The sequence below is a fragment of the Trichomycterus rosablanca genome, chromosome 9 (genome assembly GCF_030014385.1).
Source record: "Trichomycterus rosablanca isolate fTriRos1 chromosome 9, fTriRos1.hap1, whole genome shotgun sequence".
Taxonomy (NCBI): Eukaryota; Metazoa; Chordata; class Actinopteri; order Siluriformes; family Trichomycteridae; genus Trichomycterus; species Trichomycterus rosablanca.
The window spans coordinates 28,791,499-28,809,228 of record NC_085996.1 but is presented as its reverse complement, the minus strand read 5'-3'; the positions used below and the strand labels follow the sequence as shown (position 1 = coordinate 28,809,228).

Sequence of the window (17,730 nt, the reverse complement as noted above, 5' to 3'; positions counted from 1 at the left end):
AGAAGGTTTATAATCAATGGGTGCATTTAAATGCTCATTGATAATCTGATCATTGTGTGACTTTTGGACATCTAGTCAAAATTCAAGAAAGTTAACATATATAGAGTGTACAAATGTGCACATTTTATTTTAATGCACTGTTTATTTGCTAAATTTAACATATGGAAAAATACATCTGGCCCATGCGAAAGTTTTAACATTTGATTTTTTTTCTAATATGGTAAATTTAGCAAATACATACATACAAGTTAAAGAGAATACCACATCTTGGTTGGTTTTTCTGTATCTGTATTTTATTTAGAAAGTGAACATAATATTACATTTGCCTTGGGTTGTCCAAACTTATCATATGCATATGACCGTATCTGATTATTCAAGTGTTTATGTTTAGAACAACCTATTGTGTTTTTCTTTCTAATGCCACTGCTGCTTGCACCCCCCCATCCTCAACAAGGAAAAATGCAGACTTGCACGCTCCCCCTTCAGCAAGTTTGCATTTGCATGTCTTAACAAAAATGAAACCACTGCTGCTTTTAAAAGTTTTAGTTTGCTATTAGTAAAAATAGTACTGATACCACATCCCTGTTACATAATGTAATTAAGCAGCAGTGTCACTAATGCGGAGATAATATTTAAAATCGTGTGGCATTGCGTGGCATTGTGGTTCGGTGGGTAGCACTGTCGCCTCACAGCAAGGTCCTCAGGAGGAGCCAATCGAAACCTTTCTGTGTGGAGTTTGCATGTTCTCCCTTTGTCTGTGTGGGTTTCCTCCGGGTGCTCAGGTTTCCTACCACAGTTCAAAGACATGCAAGTGAGGTGAACTGGAGATACAAAATTGCCCATGATGTTTGATACTAAATATGAACTGATGAATCCGTAACTACCTGTCCTGTTATGAAGTGTAAAATCTTGATAAAGAAAACAAACAGAACATAGGACCATGAAAAACATTAAAAATAAGGTATATATACATACTTTATGTATGACAATAAGGGCCACGTTTAAATACTTTGTAGTTCGGAAATAGCTTTGATTAAAACTGATATAACTAGCTACTAACTCATGATAATGCAATTATTAATGTTGCCCTTTAAACTATGAACTATATATATACAGTATATATATATATATATATATATATATATATATATATATATATATATATATATATATAACTATGTTTTTGTTTCATAGCAAAATATGTTTTTATATGTTTTTATATATTAATATCATTTTTATTTAACAATCTAAACTTTTTGTGACATGCATTTCAATACTAGGTGACTATATTTGATTTGTGTAATGCTTTGTTGGCAAACATTATTGGCGTATATGAGTATATACATGTATATTAATTATTACTATTATCAGATTTGTACAGATGGTATGAGGTCAGTTTATTACAATATTTTTTGTTGTGACAGGCCTATTTAAGAGCCACATTCAGACAGGATTGTACAGCCAGTCTAGCTCAATGTTATGCTATTGTGTTTAAGTTTGGTTTCTACAAGTTGGCCATCACAGACATAATCAGAATGGCTGAAAAAATTTAGGTGATTTAATCTGATCTCAATCAGGTGAAGAAACTGGCAGCAAAAGGATGCCACAGAATGATGCTGTTTGTTTGAACAAGTGTTTATTTGGAAAACAGACATCCTTTATCCGCAATAGCATGGTGAGCTCTTACACAAGTAATTAAAAGTCCTGTTCTCAACCTGTTTTTTATTTAAATTATTTCATTTTAAGTTATTGCCACTATCATTGCTGTTAGGGGTTTATTTTGTTTACCAAACCCCATTTTCAGGCTCATCCAGAGGGAAATTTAGAGCATCCACCTTTGGCAAGTTATCAAAGTATTTAAAAGAAACCCACACTTTCACATGTGCCACCAAGCCGCACTGTTATTTAAGTTATATCACAATGGTTAATTTTGATTGGGGTGGCTTGCTTGGCACAAGAAATACACAGCATACATGCACTACACAGCTTCAGTGACCAAGGCTTAGTTTTTGCCTCCAGTGACTGTTCAAGAAAAGTTCTCCCAGTATCTGTTTAGACTTTCTCTCATGACAAACAGGCATGGTTTTTAATGGTTGGTTTTATTCAGTGAGTGAATAAGAAATGCCCTGTGATGGACTAGCACCCTGTCCAGGTGTATTCCCAACTTCTACCTAGTGTTTTTAAAACAAGATGTGGGCCCACTGCAACCCTGACCCGAATAAAGCAGATAGTAAGATGAATGAGTAATGAATTTCATCTGTAATATGAATAAAGATAAAGTCACAGTTTTGCCTGTAAACACTGGAATTACTTCTGATCCTAAAGTTTAACTATTCTGTCTAAACTGAGCTGTGGGTAGGGATCGGAGATAGTCCGGATCTGTAAGTAGTTTTTCCCTTTCATTTAAAAAGTCTTATTTAATAATTTATTTGTTGTGCTAGTTTTCCAGTTTTGGACTCGAGTTGCTTTTTATCATGTGTGTTTAATCTGAGTTTCTTTGGCAAGTGCAATGGCTATATGCTTTAATGTTTTGGTTGTAAAGCTGGATTGTGTTATTTAAAAGTAGGTAGTTCTGCTGCCTCAGTGTTGCACTAAAATAATCTAAGTGAATCAGGAATTGTAGAAATGAAAATATAAGAGAACAGAAAGGTTTTTAGATTTGTTGAATTTTGCACATTTCTCATGCTTTTAATATTAAAAGGGTAGATGTCAAAGATCCTTTAGCTTCTAATCTAACAAGCTGTTGTATAATGAAGTGGTACTGATTTTCTAATTTTAGACTCAGAATTTTACATGAGGCCCCAGTTGGGGAAAAACCACTGTGATTTACATTCTACAGAAGAAAAAAAATTAAAAAGGAATGAAGTATTTAAGACTCTTAGTTCTGCTATGTTTAGTTAATAATATATACATTGCTTAGGTTGTTTAATGCTGTGATTAAAACTGAAAAAAGAATGACATCATGGTTTACTTAATGTGAGATTCTGTTACAGTGCTTACAGTGTTAATGATTTAACTGTTGTCGTACATGTTCAACGTTTTAATTAAAGACTGGTGCAAGTTGCACACTCCTTTGTCAAGAGTTGGAATTATTGTTACTTAACAAATAATGTGTAATCCTGCTCATTCCAAACTGAGGAAGTCTATACAGAAAGTCTAGTGGACAAGCTGGACTCTGACACACAGATTGCTCAATAACTGCCCATTTTGGTCAGATCAAATTGGTCAGATGGTAATTGAATTTAGATACACAGCTTAATCAGATTAAACATTAAAAAATCCTAATTATGTTTAATAATAAAACAATCAGTCCCAAAAAGTACAGGACCTGTATACAGGGTGGGCCATTTATATGGATACACCTAAATAAAATGGGAATGGTTGGTGATATTAACTTCCTGTTTGTGGCACATTAGTATATGGGAGGGGGAAAACTTTTCAAGATGGGTGGTGACCATGGTGGCCATTTTGAAGTCGGCCATTTTGGATCCAACTTTAGTTTTTTCAATGGGAAGAGGGTCATGTGACACCAAACTTATTGAGAATTTCACAAGAAAAACAATGGTGTGCTTGGTTTTAACGTAAACTTATTCTTTCATGAGTTATTTACAAGCTTCTCTTTGTTTACAGCCATTGACATGTCGCAGAGGTTTTTTTATTTATTTTTATTTAACCTTTATTTAACCAGGCAAGTCATTAAGAACTGCTTCTTATTTACAATGGCGGCCTGGCAAAAGGCAAAGCCTCTTGAGGAACAATCATACAAACAAATTTACATAAGACACTGAAAACAAACAACGATGATCACAATACAATAACACATAGTCGAATCATCCAGCAATAGTATAAAAGAAAAATCAATTTGTCATACAGCTGCATGTATCTTTTAAGATATCTGTAATTTGTTTTTTTAAAGTTGTCTTAGAAATAAATGTATCCAGCCTTAGAGTTTCTTGCAGTTTGTTCCAGTCTATGGCTGCAGCCACTTGAAATGATGACTGACCAAAAATGGTCAGGTTAACACGTGAGGAGCGGATAGAAATTGTGTTGATGACTGGTGAACGCAGTACCCGGGTCATTGCAGCAGATTTCAATGCAAGACACCCTACGAGACCACCCATCTCCCATGCTACAGTTAGCAAACTGCTTGATAAGTTTCGTAAACTGGTTCAGTGTTGGATTTGCCAAAATGTGGACGCATGAAAACTGTCACTAATGAAGAAACATCAGTGGCTGTCCTAGCTTCATTCAGCAAGAGCCCACAGCGTAGCACTCGCCGCATGTCACTGGAGAGTGGCATCAGTCGAACATCCCTTCGGCGGATATTAGCTACTCACAAATGGCACCCTTACAAACTCCAGCTGCTGCAGCATCTCAACGAGGATGACCCAGATCGGCGCACTGAATTTGCAGAATGGGCAAAACAAAAATTGGAACAGGACCCTCAGTTTACACAGAACATTTTGTTCAGTGATGAGGCAAACTTTTATGTGAATGGTGAAGTTAACAAACAAAACCACCGCTATTGGTCTGACACTAACCCACATTGGATAGATCCCTCCAAGACTGTTGGAACACAAAAATTGATGGTATGGTGTGGTATATGGGGTACAAAGATAGTGGGGCCATTCTTCATCAATGGAAACCTCAAGGCCACTGGATATTTGAAATTGCTACATGATGTGTTTCCCTCTTTATGCACTGAAGCTGGCACGTTCCCTGAGTTCTTCCAGCAAGATGGTGCACCACCACATTATGGGTGTCAGGTCCGAGCATTCCTAGATGAACAGTTTCCTGGAAAGTGGATTGGTCGTCGTGGGCCAGTTGAATGGCCCCCAAGGTCTCCCGATCTGACCCCCTTAGACTTTTATCTTTGGGGTCATCTGAAGGCAATTGTCTATGCTGTGAAGATACGAGATGTGCAGCACCTGAAACTACGGATACTGGAAGCCTGTGCTAGCATTTCTTCTGCGGTGTTGCTATCAGTGTGTGAAGAGTGGGAGAAGAGGGTTGCATTGACAATCCAACACAATGGGCAGCACTTTGAACACATTTTATAAGTGGTCAGAAACTTGTAAATAACTCATGAAAGAATAAAGTTACGTTAAAACCAAGCACACCATTGTTTTTCTTGTGAAATTCTCAATAAGTTTGATGTGTCACATGACCCTCTTCCCATTGAAAAAACTAAAGTTGGCCACCATGGTCACCACCCATCTTGAAAAGTTTTCCCCCTCCCATATACTAATGTGCCACAAACAGGAAGTTAATATCACCAACCATTCCCATTTTATTTAGGTGTATCCATATAAATGGCCCACCCTGTACATAAAAACCCAGTCAGTTCTTTACCAAGCCTTTCTTGTCAAATCATATACACAGGTACACAAGATTTTACACCCACCCACAGAAATCCCAAGATATTACAGATTGGCCATCTATAAATAGCAACAGGGAGGACCCACTTTTGTAGATGTCATTTGCGTTATTGATTGGTATGGGCCAGCAGCAATGGCCTATGAAAAAAAATATGTAGGGAGATTGCAACGACATTTCAGACCAGGCCAGCCAGGCTGGGTGTAAGATAGGAAAAGGTTAATACTGTACAGAGCTACTACTCAACACCCTCAAAGTGGTAATGGATCAGACAGAACACACAAGCACATTCACTGGCAAACATTCTTTAATAGTCGCAAAAATACAAGGAAGGGAAAAATAGGAATTTTGTACCCTATACTCTAAAGCATTTCAAGCATATAAATAGAATGTTAATTTCTCAAATGTGACCGTGATGTGACTAAAATAAGGCTTTGTAGCAATGCAGTAACAGGCCTACAGCCGAGACGAGCAGAAATGGTTAAACAGACGGCAGCTATGCAGAGCGGCAGCTTCATTACTTTATGTTGATTTTTAAATGGCATCGATATCGATATCCTCCTCCTCTTTTTCAGATTTCTCTGGTTTGGTTGTTTCCATCTTCAGCTCACGAGCAGAGGAGCTATACACCACCTAAAGAGAACAGGGGAAATTATTTTAGTATGCAAAACACGTGTCCTTAAATCTGGGCAGTGATTTCACATCACCTGTCTAAACGTCATCACCGCTGGACTCTTAGTTTAAGGGAGGATGGGACAATCTGCAGGAGCAAGACCTTAAATCACTAATAACCCAGTCTTGGGGTTGTGTTTACAATAAACCACATGTAACGCAGTGGAAAAACACAACCATAATAATCCAATTTGAGTACAATTTTTTTGATAATAAAATTTAATTACACCTGCTGAACAGTCTCCACCAAGCTTATTATAACATTTAACCAGTTCAGCAGCTTTATTAGTCATTTCCTGGCTAGCACTTATTTTAATTTGGTCACTGCTGTGTTAGTCATGGTTAGTGTGGTATTGCAAGTTTGACCTTTTGGTGCTTTCCTTGATTAGGGTACATGTGTGTCTGGTATGTTCAGTGCTCATGCTTTACTCTTTTTGTTTTTTTGTTTTTAATACCAAGCATTTAAGTCTATTTTTGTTAGATTGTAAATATTAAATGTCACCAATTACTCAATACTTCAATGGAAGACCAACAGTAAGCTTTAAATTTATTACCTCCACATTCTCATCTTCCTCCTCCTCCTCTTCTTCTTCTTCTTCACTGCCCTCACTCTCCTCCTCTGCCTCCTTCAGCCATTTCACAAAGGGCTCAGCTTTAGCATGGATCTCCTTAGCCAGTTCTTTGGACACATACTTCTTGGAGACCTGGAATGTAGGAAAGACCTTTTTAGGGTTTTTGCAGCAATTGTTTTGGGAAGCTATGTAAAGTCTATACATGTCACATATAGCTAACATGCTTATAGCCAACAAGTGTTACAAGTTAGTCACAAATGTCAAAAACCCTAGGGGGGAAAAAAACAAACAAAAAAAACAGGTCAACAGTAACCACAGTAACACACTGTACTTAAAAGCCCACTTTTGTGTTTTAATCTTACCTTCTCAGCCCATGCAAGTATGACATCCTCCTCTAGCAGGTCTGCATCATATAGGTCTTTGAGAATGATGGCAACACGGGGCAGCAGCTGACTATGATGGAGCTTTACCAGACACTCAAATCCACCCAGGAGGTACTTCTGAGACTTCTTATCATTGTGGCAGAACTGATATCAAAAGAAAGCTGTATTAGCTGTTTGCACAACACATGACACTACACAGATCTCACCAGCCATGACTAAATATGCAATCCACAACTAGTCGGCACAAAATGTGTGTGTTATTACATGCTTTTTCAATTTTCTACCGGTCGTCATGGCCATTTTACCATAAATTGCTGTGGCTTCCCTAGTCACACAAGGCTCAAATGCATCCCTCACCCAAGGCATACAATGCCAGCCATTGTATATTTTTGAACTGCTGCCACATTCTGATGAGGGAGAAAGGAATGGCATCTTTCCACACAGAGAGCGGACCAGTTGTGGAACACATGGCTGTGGAATAACTGGACCTAAAATGTTATTTTCCTCAGCATGTTAAGCACCTTAGCACTGTGCCACTGTAGGCATTAATGAAGCTGCATAACAATCACAAACGTAGTAATTTACCCAGTAACCACACTTAGTAGTGTAATACTTGATTCACTGTTTTCTAAGTATTACACTACCAATCAATAACATGTTTAAACCATGCAAAACATTTACCAAGAAAAAAAGGGGAAGATGTTTGTAGGGTCCATACAACTGGAATATGAACTGGAAACTGAAATAGAGCTTCAGGAATACCCTAAAGTTGTGCTATTAACACATCTGATTTGAATTTTCTTTTTTTAAGTCAAACAAATTTTTATGCACTGTTTTGCTATAAGCAACTGTAGAAAATTTATTTAGGCTTTATTGCAATGATGCAGTCTTGAGCACCGCGAGTTCATTTTAAAATAGGCTGCTAAATGTGCGACAGAAATAAAATGCTTCTCTAGTGTTGCCCAAATATGGACCAGTTTAAAACTCTACCCTACTGTACTAAGAACAGTGTATCAGTCACCAACAGTAGCGGCCCTTCCATTATAACATGCTAGGGCAGCCTTTTATATCTGCTGCAGGTTTAAACAGCTGACAATAAATCTATTGTGTAACCCTACCAAACAAGACAATTACTTCCCTAAATCCTCATGAAATATTTGGCTTATAAGGTAGTGAAATGACTGATTAGCTGTTACTTCCTATTAAAAGTGCATGGTAAAAAATCTTCCATTCCATTGTGGCAAAACGTGAAATTCTCAGCTCAAATTATCACGGTCAGGTGACGGTATACATCATGACTTGTAAGCTCCGTTACCCTGATCAAATAAATCAGAAGGACAACCAGGGCAGGACTCACTCGAAGAAAGTGACGCTTGTACTTCTTGATTTGCTCACGTATGTTCTCATCAAACAGCAGCTCACTCAAGATCAGTGGGCCCATGGCCCTCACTTCCAGCCGCTCTGCTTCGGCCAGGATGTCCTTATCAGCCGAGTCGATCACTCCCTGCTCCTTCTTTTGCTTTAGAAAGTGCATAAAGGTACAATTAGAACAAGCAACAAAGACCACAGGAACTAAGAGCAAACCACAGATGCATTGACTGACACCAAACTAGATTTTTTTCCCCCTAAATGAAACCAACCTTAACAAAGCTGTAGAAAATGTTAACCCTGTCTTCCACGGTTTTCTCCAGGTCATCACTCAGGGTGAGACCCTTAGCGTGCTCGCTGATCTCCTCCATGCGACGCCGCTGGGCCTCCTCTGTGGTCTCTTCTGCCCAGTCTTCATCATCGTCGTTTCCATCCTACACACACAAAATCATACAAAGATTGTAAAGCATTCTGGTTGGATGACATGGGAAGCATTTTAGCACCTAAAAGGTCAGGTAATCAGTTCAACATAAATGTTGGTGCAATATAAAAATGGGATCATTCCACATGATCACACCACCCCAGTAACAAGGACTACAAAACCAGCTGCTTAGATTTTTAGACAGTCAGGAAAGACCGTAATTACCACAGCATCAGGGGCATCGATGCCATTATTTTTATCAGCATCCCCACTGCTTGAGCCATTCTCCTTGTCTTTTTTGCGGTTCTTCTTCTCTTTGTCCTTCTTGACAGAGCCACTCTCATTCTCAGTTCCTGTGAAAAGGAAAACAGATACACAGATAACTTACTATTAAGATGTTTAAGGCAGTCATTGTGTAATACTAGCTACAACTGCAATCTCATTAAGGGCAGTCGACCCTATTATACTAAAGCAGGAGGAACCAGGTTAGCTGTTAGTTCAATATGGGTCAGTATATGAACAGTAAACAGCTAAGTGTGCAGTCAAACCATTAACTAAAACCAAACTATATAGTGCTAGTACATACAAAATTTTGTATATAGAAAATAGTTTACACAAGTCAAACACGCAACGTATAATGTAGCTTGATTTGTTTGGATTTTAACAGCATGTTTAACACGCGTGTCATTTTATGGCATGATCTGTATTATGTTCTGAGTCTGCTCACTGTATCCTGTCTTTATATTAAGGGGGCATTTCTATTTTCTTTTTAATGGCTGCGAGAATCCTCGGCTGTGCTATAGTTGGTCAATAATTTTTTTTAAATCTTATGACATTGTGACTACTAGTCTCGAACACTGCTTTTTTTTTTCAAACCAATCTTGTCAGGCAGCCAGTTGACTGGTTTACCAAAACAAATGTCAACTAGCAGACACGCTTGTCAACATGCTGACCAGGTCACAAATAGTCTAATTAAAAATTCAGCCTGCTTACAAAGCAACAGTTGGTCCTACTGAGTTTTAGTATGGTGTTCCATGGCCTGTGAGTATGAGGTGCTTTTCATAATTAAAAGCAAAATATCTGAATTTACATGCCTAGTATTAATGCATTAGTCATTTAGAATGTAAACATGCACAAAGCATTGCAACTACATTCATACCTAGTGTGACCCAGAACCATCTTAAGTTGTGAAATGTGCCTAAAACATGCCGTTATCTGCTTCTGCACAACTGATTCTGCTGTAGTAGACAGAGCTGTAATCAGCTCCTCATTTAAAGGCAATGGCTTATCACAAGCTTGCAGCAGTTCACCAGCAGCAGAAAACACTCCCTTCTTCCCCCAGTGTCATACCAGCGCCACTGTTGTATATAAAAATAGTGTTCCGAGTTTCCACTAAAGCTGCTCACACCTCCATAGACCCCAAGCCAAAGAGTTTGTGGGTTAAAATGACTTGGACGGTGTTGGTAATGTTAGGAAAAGATCTATGCTATTAAGTTTGGTGCTCATTAGCTTATACTACAGGATTATAAAGTTGATTCTTCTCAAAAGGTGTGCCGAGACAATTCCTTTTTCAATTCAGGCATGTAAAACCTTCTGACCTATCCAACGACTAGTCTGCTATTTTAGAGAGGGAACCCCACCTCTCTTTCAAACAGAAGGCTGAAATGTACAAATACACTTGGACTGTATTTTTCTATTAACATTCTACAGACAAAACTGAATGTTTTGGGGCAACATCTGAAAAGCCTTTAATCCAGCATTATTAAAGTGGTCCTGCTTCATTTCAGGGACAGTGGTAGCCTAGAGGGAAAAGCTTTGAGCCATCAATCTAAAAGTTCAGGGTTTGAATCTTTGCTCTGCCACACAGCCACAGCTCCAGGGGTGCTATACAATGGCTGACCCTGCTCTCTGACCCCAGCTTCCAAACGAGCTGGGATATGTGAAAAAAGAATTTCGTTGTACTGTACACACCTGTATATGTATAAATTACAAATAAAGGCATTCTATTCTATTTGACTCGACACCAATTAAGAATTTAATGTTCTTCTTAACTCACCAGGTGGATTTTTGAGAATAAAGGTGCAAAGTTTGTGTCTGGTGTCCAGCATGCCTCGATATCCACAGGCCTTGCAGGAGTTTCCGATGGTCTGCTTTTTGGCGTTAACATGCTGCATAACATCATGAGACCAATACAAATATATAGTGTTAATAAGTGGGAATGTACATTGTCACAGTAACAGCTACAGACTAGATGTGACAAAGCACATCACAGACACACTAAAGGACTGATTCATACAACATATGCATATTATTATTATAATACAAGGAAAAAAAAGAATTTAGCCTGCTTTCACCCAAGCATTTTGTGATTCACTGCATTTAAGAGCTTTCCATGAAACTCAGCAAAACTGCTTAGTTCTCTTAAATCTGACCATGACGACATTCAGTTTTTATGAACAAAATTTAAAAAAAGAAAGAAGAACGAGTGTTGACAAATGGTCCTGACGACCTCACAAAACCAGCACATTTAGCAACAAATGCAAGCTTACAAAACAAATACAAAAGGCACAAAGTTCACCGGCTCGGACTGAGCTCAAACAATGGGCTTTGAAACCAATCAAACATGTTTACTAGTGACCCAGATACTTAACATAAAAAAAGTCTCTAAACCTATCAAAGTAAGATATGGGCATACTAACCAAATCGGTTTCTGGATTGTCACACTCAGGACACAGAATAAACTTGCGAATGAATCCATCCAACATGTCTTGCAGTTTGTTTGCCTCATGAGACCCGTTGACAATGTAGCGGTCGTTCTTGGCATCGAATTGGGTCTGGGCTCCCAACTCGCATCCAAAGAACTTGGTGGGATCTAGAAGATAATATTACAACTTTTAAAAAGCAACATCTTACTGGAGCTGGATGTTTGTGTCATTGTGTAAGCAAAACTCACAGGTTGGAGGCCTGTTCAGTGCTTTGGCAACATCAACCATGTTGACAAGAACAGTCTTGATCCCATTTCCTTTGCCTTCAACCTAATAGGAAAAATATTGTTAGATACATTTCACAAAGATGCTTCAAATTCAAATTGTGTTTAAAAAGTGTCATGTCTAAATTTACCCAACCAACAATGGCTAACCTTGGTACAAAATTTCAATCAAGCAGCTCAAAGCAGGATGAGGCTGCACTATATACCTGAACTGGCCAAAACACCCACCTTAGCAATCAAACGAGGCATCTTATACCGGTAGAACTGGTCGGTGACACTGCGGTTGACATTGACCGACATTTTGGCTTGCTGTAGGGTTTATCAGAGAGATGAAAAAATCTTGAATTGACAATTTTTGGGGTTGTATTTCTGGATAGGAGGGGATGACATAAACGACTCCAAGAAGAATCTGTCTCTGACATGTAAATGGTATTGCCACTGAGGCTCCAAGCTGCAAGCTTGCTGACTAAGTTCCCCACACACAGGTTTCAACAGCTGTCCAACAGCTCTGTAAAACAAAAGTAAAGAAGAAAAGTGAATAAGCAGAGTACACAACAAACAAGGCCATAAAATATATTTATATTTGGCCCTTTTCTTAATTTCCTCTATCTTCACACATCTGTCACATAAAATTATTTCATTTACTGAAGGTAAAGGTTATGCAAAAGCTACCATATAGGGCCAAGTCTGTAGACACCTGACCACCACCTCTGCAGCTCTAAAAAGCCTACACTCTTCTGGAAAGTTTTCTACAAGACTTTGGAGCATGTCTGTGTAAATTCATAACCATTTAATCACTGGCTCTCACTGTAGTTTGCTGGGGTCCAAACACTCAGAACTCTTTCCACACTAATGAAACTCAAGTGATCATTTTGGATTATAAAGAAATTTATTCTTTTGTCATTTTGAAATGTTTAACATACATGGGTAAAACAAAAACATGAAGCTTTCATTTGTTGCTTATTTCTGACCACACATGTAGACTGAGTATGTTTAACAAACTTTGCCTGGAAAATAATTAGCTATAATCACTAACTGTACAGCTTTTTTCTTAGCTTAAGCTTAGCATTCAAGGGCGCAGATGCCACAGATGACTAATGCACTAGCCCGCCAGGCAAAAGCGGGGCACCCACAAGCAATTCCCTGTTTGGGAAGGGGAAAAGGTTGACAATTCACTGTTGTAGCACAACTGTGGGCTCTGTTGTCTGAGGCACCTGCACCAGCGATGGATAATCTGGAGAGTTTAGTTTGTCACTATAAAATGGTTAACAGCAAATAGAACTGTTTTTTAAACAGTTGCAAATAGTTTTAAATACTATTTAAATGACTTAACAAAAATAAAAATATAATATTTTGGTTACATTAACAAAGTAATTAATGATGAATTTGTTTATCAATGCAGTAAAAATGTAGGGTAGTGGAACCTTACAATTAACTGTGGTTACCTTAAAATAGTCATGAAAAGCTTAAAACAACTGAATGTTGTTTTTTTTATTTTTATTATTTTGTTTATGCATTTTTCTTCCCTTTATTCTCCCTTTTAGCGCGTCCAATTGCCCAATTGCGGCATGCTTCCTCTCCACCAATGTCGATCCCTGCTCTAATTAAGGAGAACAAAGCTACCTTACACCCCCCTCTGACACGTGGGCAGCATGCCGTATGCATCTTATCACCTACACTTTGACGAGTGCAGTGCAGCTCAGCGTTGTGTACAGAGAGACACACCCTGAGAGCACTCTTTTCTCATCTCTGTGCAGGCACCATCAATCAGCCAGCAGAGGTCATAATTGCACCAGTCATGGGAGAGAGACCCTATCGAGCTTAGTCCCACCCATATCTGAACAACAGGCCAATCGTTGTTCATGTGGCTGCTCAGCCTTAGACGGCAGGCAGAGGTGAGATTCGATACAATCCCAGCTCTGGTTCCAGCGTGTGGTTTTACCGCTGTGCCACTTTAACAGCCCTGAATGTTGTTTTGTAACTGAATAGGTGATTTGTAATAATTGAGTAAAGCACCTCTGAACTCTGTAAATGAATAACTAGTTAACCAATAACCAACAAATAAGTCACTGTTTGACTAATGTCCGTTAGAAGTTAGTCATTTTAATTCATTTCCAACAGCTTCATTCAAACTTAAGGCAGAGCTAGTGAAAAAAAGCTATCGAGTTCAGACTCAACCACACTCGGCATGCGCCTGCTGTGTGTACAAACTAATTTAGATAGCAAGTTGTTTTAACCACAGAGAATTATATGGATTCATTTCACTTAAATCATGAAAAATGGATCCATTAAACATTTACATCACAAAGCTGTTCACCATCTGTTGAGTCTGACCACATGTACAAGTCTGCACATGAGTTTATTGTATAGGCTTGTTTTTTAACAATAATGTGGATGATTTGCATTTTGATAAGTGTAAAGTTAAAACTCTGTTAATCTTATAATAACCACACTAATGTTGTCAGTAGAAAAAATCTTTAATATAGCGATTGCATCTCCATTACTTATGATTAGCACTTTTAGTTAGTGCTTGTACTAAACTGATGGCTATCAACGGTAGCTATTCCATTTAGTAACTTTATCTTAATTAAATTCAGGTCAGAACATTACACGAATAATATAATATAAAGCGAATTCTAAGTATTATAGATGGAATACTGTAGTTGCTGCAGTCCATTCAAGTAATAACTATCTAAATCTCTACTGTTCTTGTTTATTTGCTAAGGTGTAATTTACCAAATCATGGTTTGCTGTGCAAACACAGAGCACAGCTGGTGCATCATCATGTAATGTACTAGCAAACTGTTAACAGGCCTTTAGCGCAAAGTACAGCCGCATCTTCATGCATCACAGGCTACCGGGGTAAAAACATCTGCAGCAAATCATGAATGTACATGAACTACAAAGACAAATCAGATCATAATTTTATATATTACACGGAGATAGTTAGAACAAAAAAATGTTACATAGCAAGCAAACTTAGATTATTTATTAAGTGAGCCGAAGCTGTAGAATCGGCTCTGCTGAAACAATGCGTAAAATGAAAGAATCGACTCCTAAATTGACTCGCAGCTATTTAAGGTAGGCGCCATTTTGAACCCCTTATTGGTTCGTCTATATAGCAGAAAACGCAAATGGAAAAACGTACTACAAAAAACAAGTCATTTAAAAAAAAAAAAAAAAAGTTATTTTTACCTTTCCCATCCGCAGCTCCTGTCGTCCAAATATTCTCCGTTTTGGTAAAACAAAGACATAAACCCACCGCTGCTCGGCCTGAGCTGTAGTGAAGTGTTTGGTATGAGTATACAGTAGCAGTAGGATGCAGCAATGCGTTGTAATAGAACGCTAAGCAGTTCTCTGTTTCTGTAATGCAGAGTATTGAACCCTGAAGAGAAACTTCGAGAAGCCCTCACAACCGGGGATCTGGAACAAACCAACACAGCACAATAGCACAGTTAGTAAAAGCTGCCCTGAACCTCCAGGCTAAAAGCTAGGCGAGGTAATAGATTACGACATAGCAGTGTGAGCTAACATATGGCACGACTAGCCATCACGAAGTCCTTCAGTGATAATTCACCGAGCTACAAGTCGTAATGATATAGATCCAATACAATTAAAGCAAAACGATCGATCTGAAACAATGTACATACATTGTTGTTTGTTTGTTAGTTAGTTAGTTAGCAATAGCATAGTTAGCTTTTACCTCAACAACGTGCGTCCGTTAAGCGCGTGCTACACCACACTGAGTTCCTATGACAGCGCGCCTCCCAATGTTTAGTCGGTCTTAACTAGCCCCGCCCCTTTGTCGCTGTGCGGTAACGTCATTAGCTCATTTTGCTGTCAGTCATTTTGCAACTGACCTTTGGTACACTTGACAAATTGTGTATTCTACAATCTGTGGTCAAAAGAGAAAAGCTAAACGATAATGAATAAAAATTCACGTTTATTTATCATATTCAGCAAGAAGGAACAAAACTGTTTTTATAACAGTAAAAACCTTTTACACTGTACGTGATGTAAGGAATAAAGCACTCTTAGGGCAAATGAATGACAAGTAATGCAATCCTTACTATATACACCGATAAGGCGTAACATTATGACCACCTCCTTGATTCTACACTCACTGTCCATTTTATCAGCTCCATTTACCAAATAAAAGCACTTAGTAGTTCTACAATTACTTACTTTTTAAACACCTCATTTTTACTGTTGGACTGAGAATAGTCCACCAACCAAAAATATCCAGCCAACCGCACCCCGTGGGCAGCGTCCTGTGATCGCTGATGAAGGTCTAGAAGATGACCAACTCAAACAGCAGCAATAGATGAGCGAACGTCTCTGACTTTACATCTACAAGGTGGACCAACTAGGTAGAAGTGTCTAATAGAGTGGACAGTGAGTGGACACGGTATTTTAAAACTCCAGCAGCGCTGCTGTGTCTGATCCACTTATACCAGCACAACACACACTAACACACCACCACCATGTCAGTGTAACTGCAGTGCTGAGAATGATCCACCATCTAAATAATACTTACTCTGTAGTTGTCCTGACCATTGAAGAACAAGGTGAAAGGTGGCTAAAAAGGTATGTAGAGTAACTGATGGACTACAGTCAGTAATTGTAGAATTACAAAGTGCTTCTATATGGAAAGTGGAGCTGATAAAATGGACAGTGTGTGTAGAAACCAGGAGGTGGTTTTAATGTTATGGCTTATCCCATGTTCCAAACTATGGGCATTTCGTCACAGAGCCAACTTTGTGCACAGGGTACACAGCTGTGCTGGAAGCGGAAAGGGTTTTCCACAAAATTGACTATATACACGTTAGCAGTTAGTTGTGGCTGAAACCCCTGTTCTCAATAATTAGAAGCAGTGTCCACATACTTTTGTATATATAGTGTATATTCCATTATTACCACCTCTTTATCCTGGCCAGGGTTGTGTTGGGTCCAGCTACTCTGGAACCACTGGTACAGTATCACACCCTGCCAATCCATTGTATAGCTTTTTTAAGAAAACAAAACTTTAAACTAAAATAGCCCAAGCTAATAAAATTATGGCATGTGGAAAACCAGTTTTGTTACACTTTATGTGTGTGGAACCCTACTTTAACAGTTTGTAAAACTTACCTGGCGACACCACATGGGGTCATGACCTCATGGTGAAGAACTGGTGATTCAATGTGTCATCAGCGTTAGATTATTCCTTAAGTTTTAATACACTTTCTACACCACAACAATAAGTTTTATCACCATATATATTGGGAACATTCATGCATTTTACTCAAATACTCATTTACATTAATTACATTTCATACTTACAAACTTTAATATTAACTCACACTCAATTATTACTTACCTAGTTACTTATTTAGTTACTCACTCACACACTCCCTTACTTACTTACTTTTACTGGGTATTAGGACATGATTTAATGCAACATTGATATCATAGAGATATATTTTGGACAAACTTTTATTTGCAATTGTACTGTTCATTGCACAATAGTCATTTTTAACAGGTATTAATGATGCATAGGTGGGAGGTTTCTAAACAGGAACATGTTCAGTTCCTCTTTTTGCGCATTCCTCTTTTTGTAATGGCACAAATACCCAGTTATCTGGACAGAGGATGGTGAAAACTCTAGATGTGTTTTCATCCAGCTGCAGAACAGAAGCTTCCTTTCAGAATCATCTGAGCCAATAACAGCAAGAATGCTGTAGACAATAAAGCAACATACAGCCTCAGGATTACCAGTGGAGTTAAAAAGCCTACTGTTGACACAGGCAGTGGCTGACACGATGGAAAACAGCAATAGATGTATCTTCCCGTCAGTGACAGACCTTCTATTTTTAGGTCTAGACCAGGGGTGTTAAAATCATTTTCACCATATCTGCATTATGATGGCCCTCAAAGGGCCGATGTTAACATATCCTGCTGTGATTGCAG

The 17,730-nt window shown here is 38.4% G+C and overlaps 1 protein-coding gene across 1 annotated transcript; it reads right to left on the bottom strand.

The window, feature by feature from the left end:
• Positions 1 to 5,665: 5,665 nt before the first annotated feature.
• Positions 5,666 to 15,535, bottom strand: eif5 (eukaryotic translation initiation factor 5). Its single transcript, XM_063002192.1, has 12 exons — positions 15,485 to 15,535; positions 14,977 to 15,204; positions 12,010 to 12,289; positions 11,746 to 11,827; positions 11,492 to 11,664; positions 10,849 to 10,960; positions 9,018 to 9,145; positions 8,644 to 8,805; positions 8,361 to 8,522; positions 6,983 to 7,147; positions 6,603 to 6,752; positions 5,666 to 6,009 (listed from the first exon to the last, which is right to left on the bottom strand). Exons 3-12 carry the CDS (start codon positions 12,079 to 12,081, stop codon positions 5,911 to 5,913), a joined length of 1,305 nt encoding a protein of 434 aa, XP_062858262.1. The 5' UTR covers positions 12,082 to 12,289; positions 14,977 to 15,204; positions 15,485 to 15,535; the 3' UTR covers positions 5,666 to 5,910.
• Between the last annotated feature and the right edge of the window lie 2,195 nt (positions 15,536 to 17,730).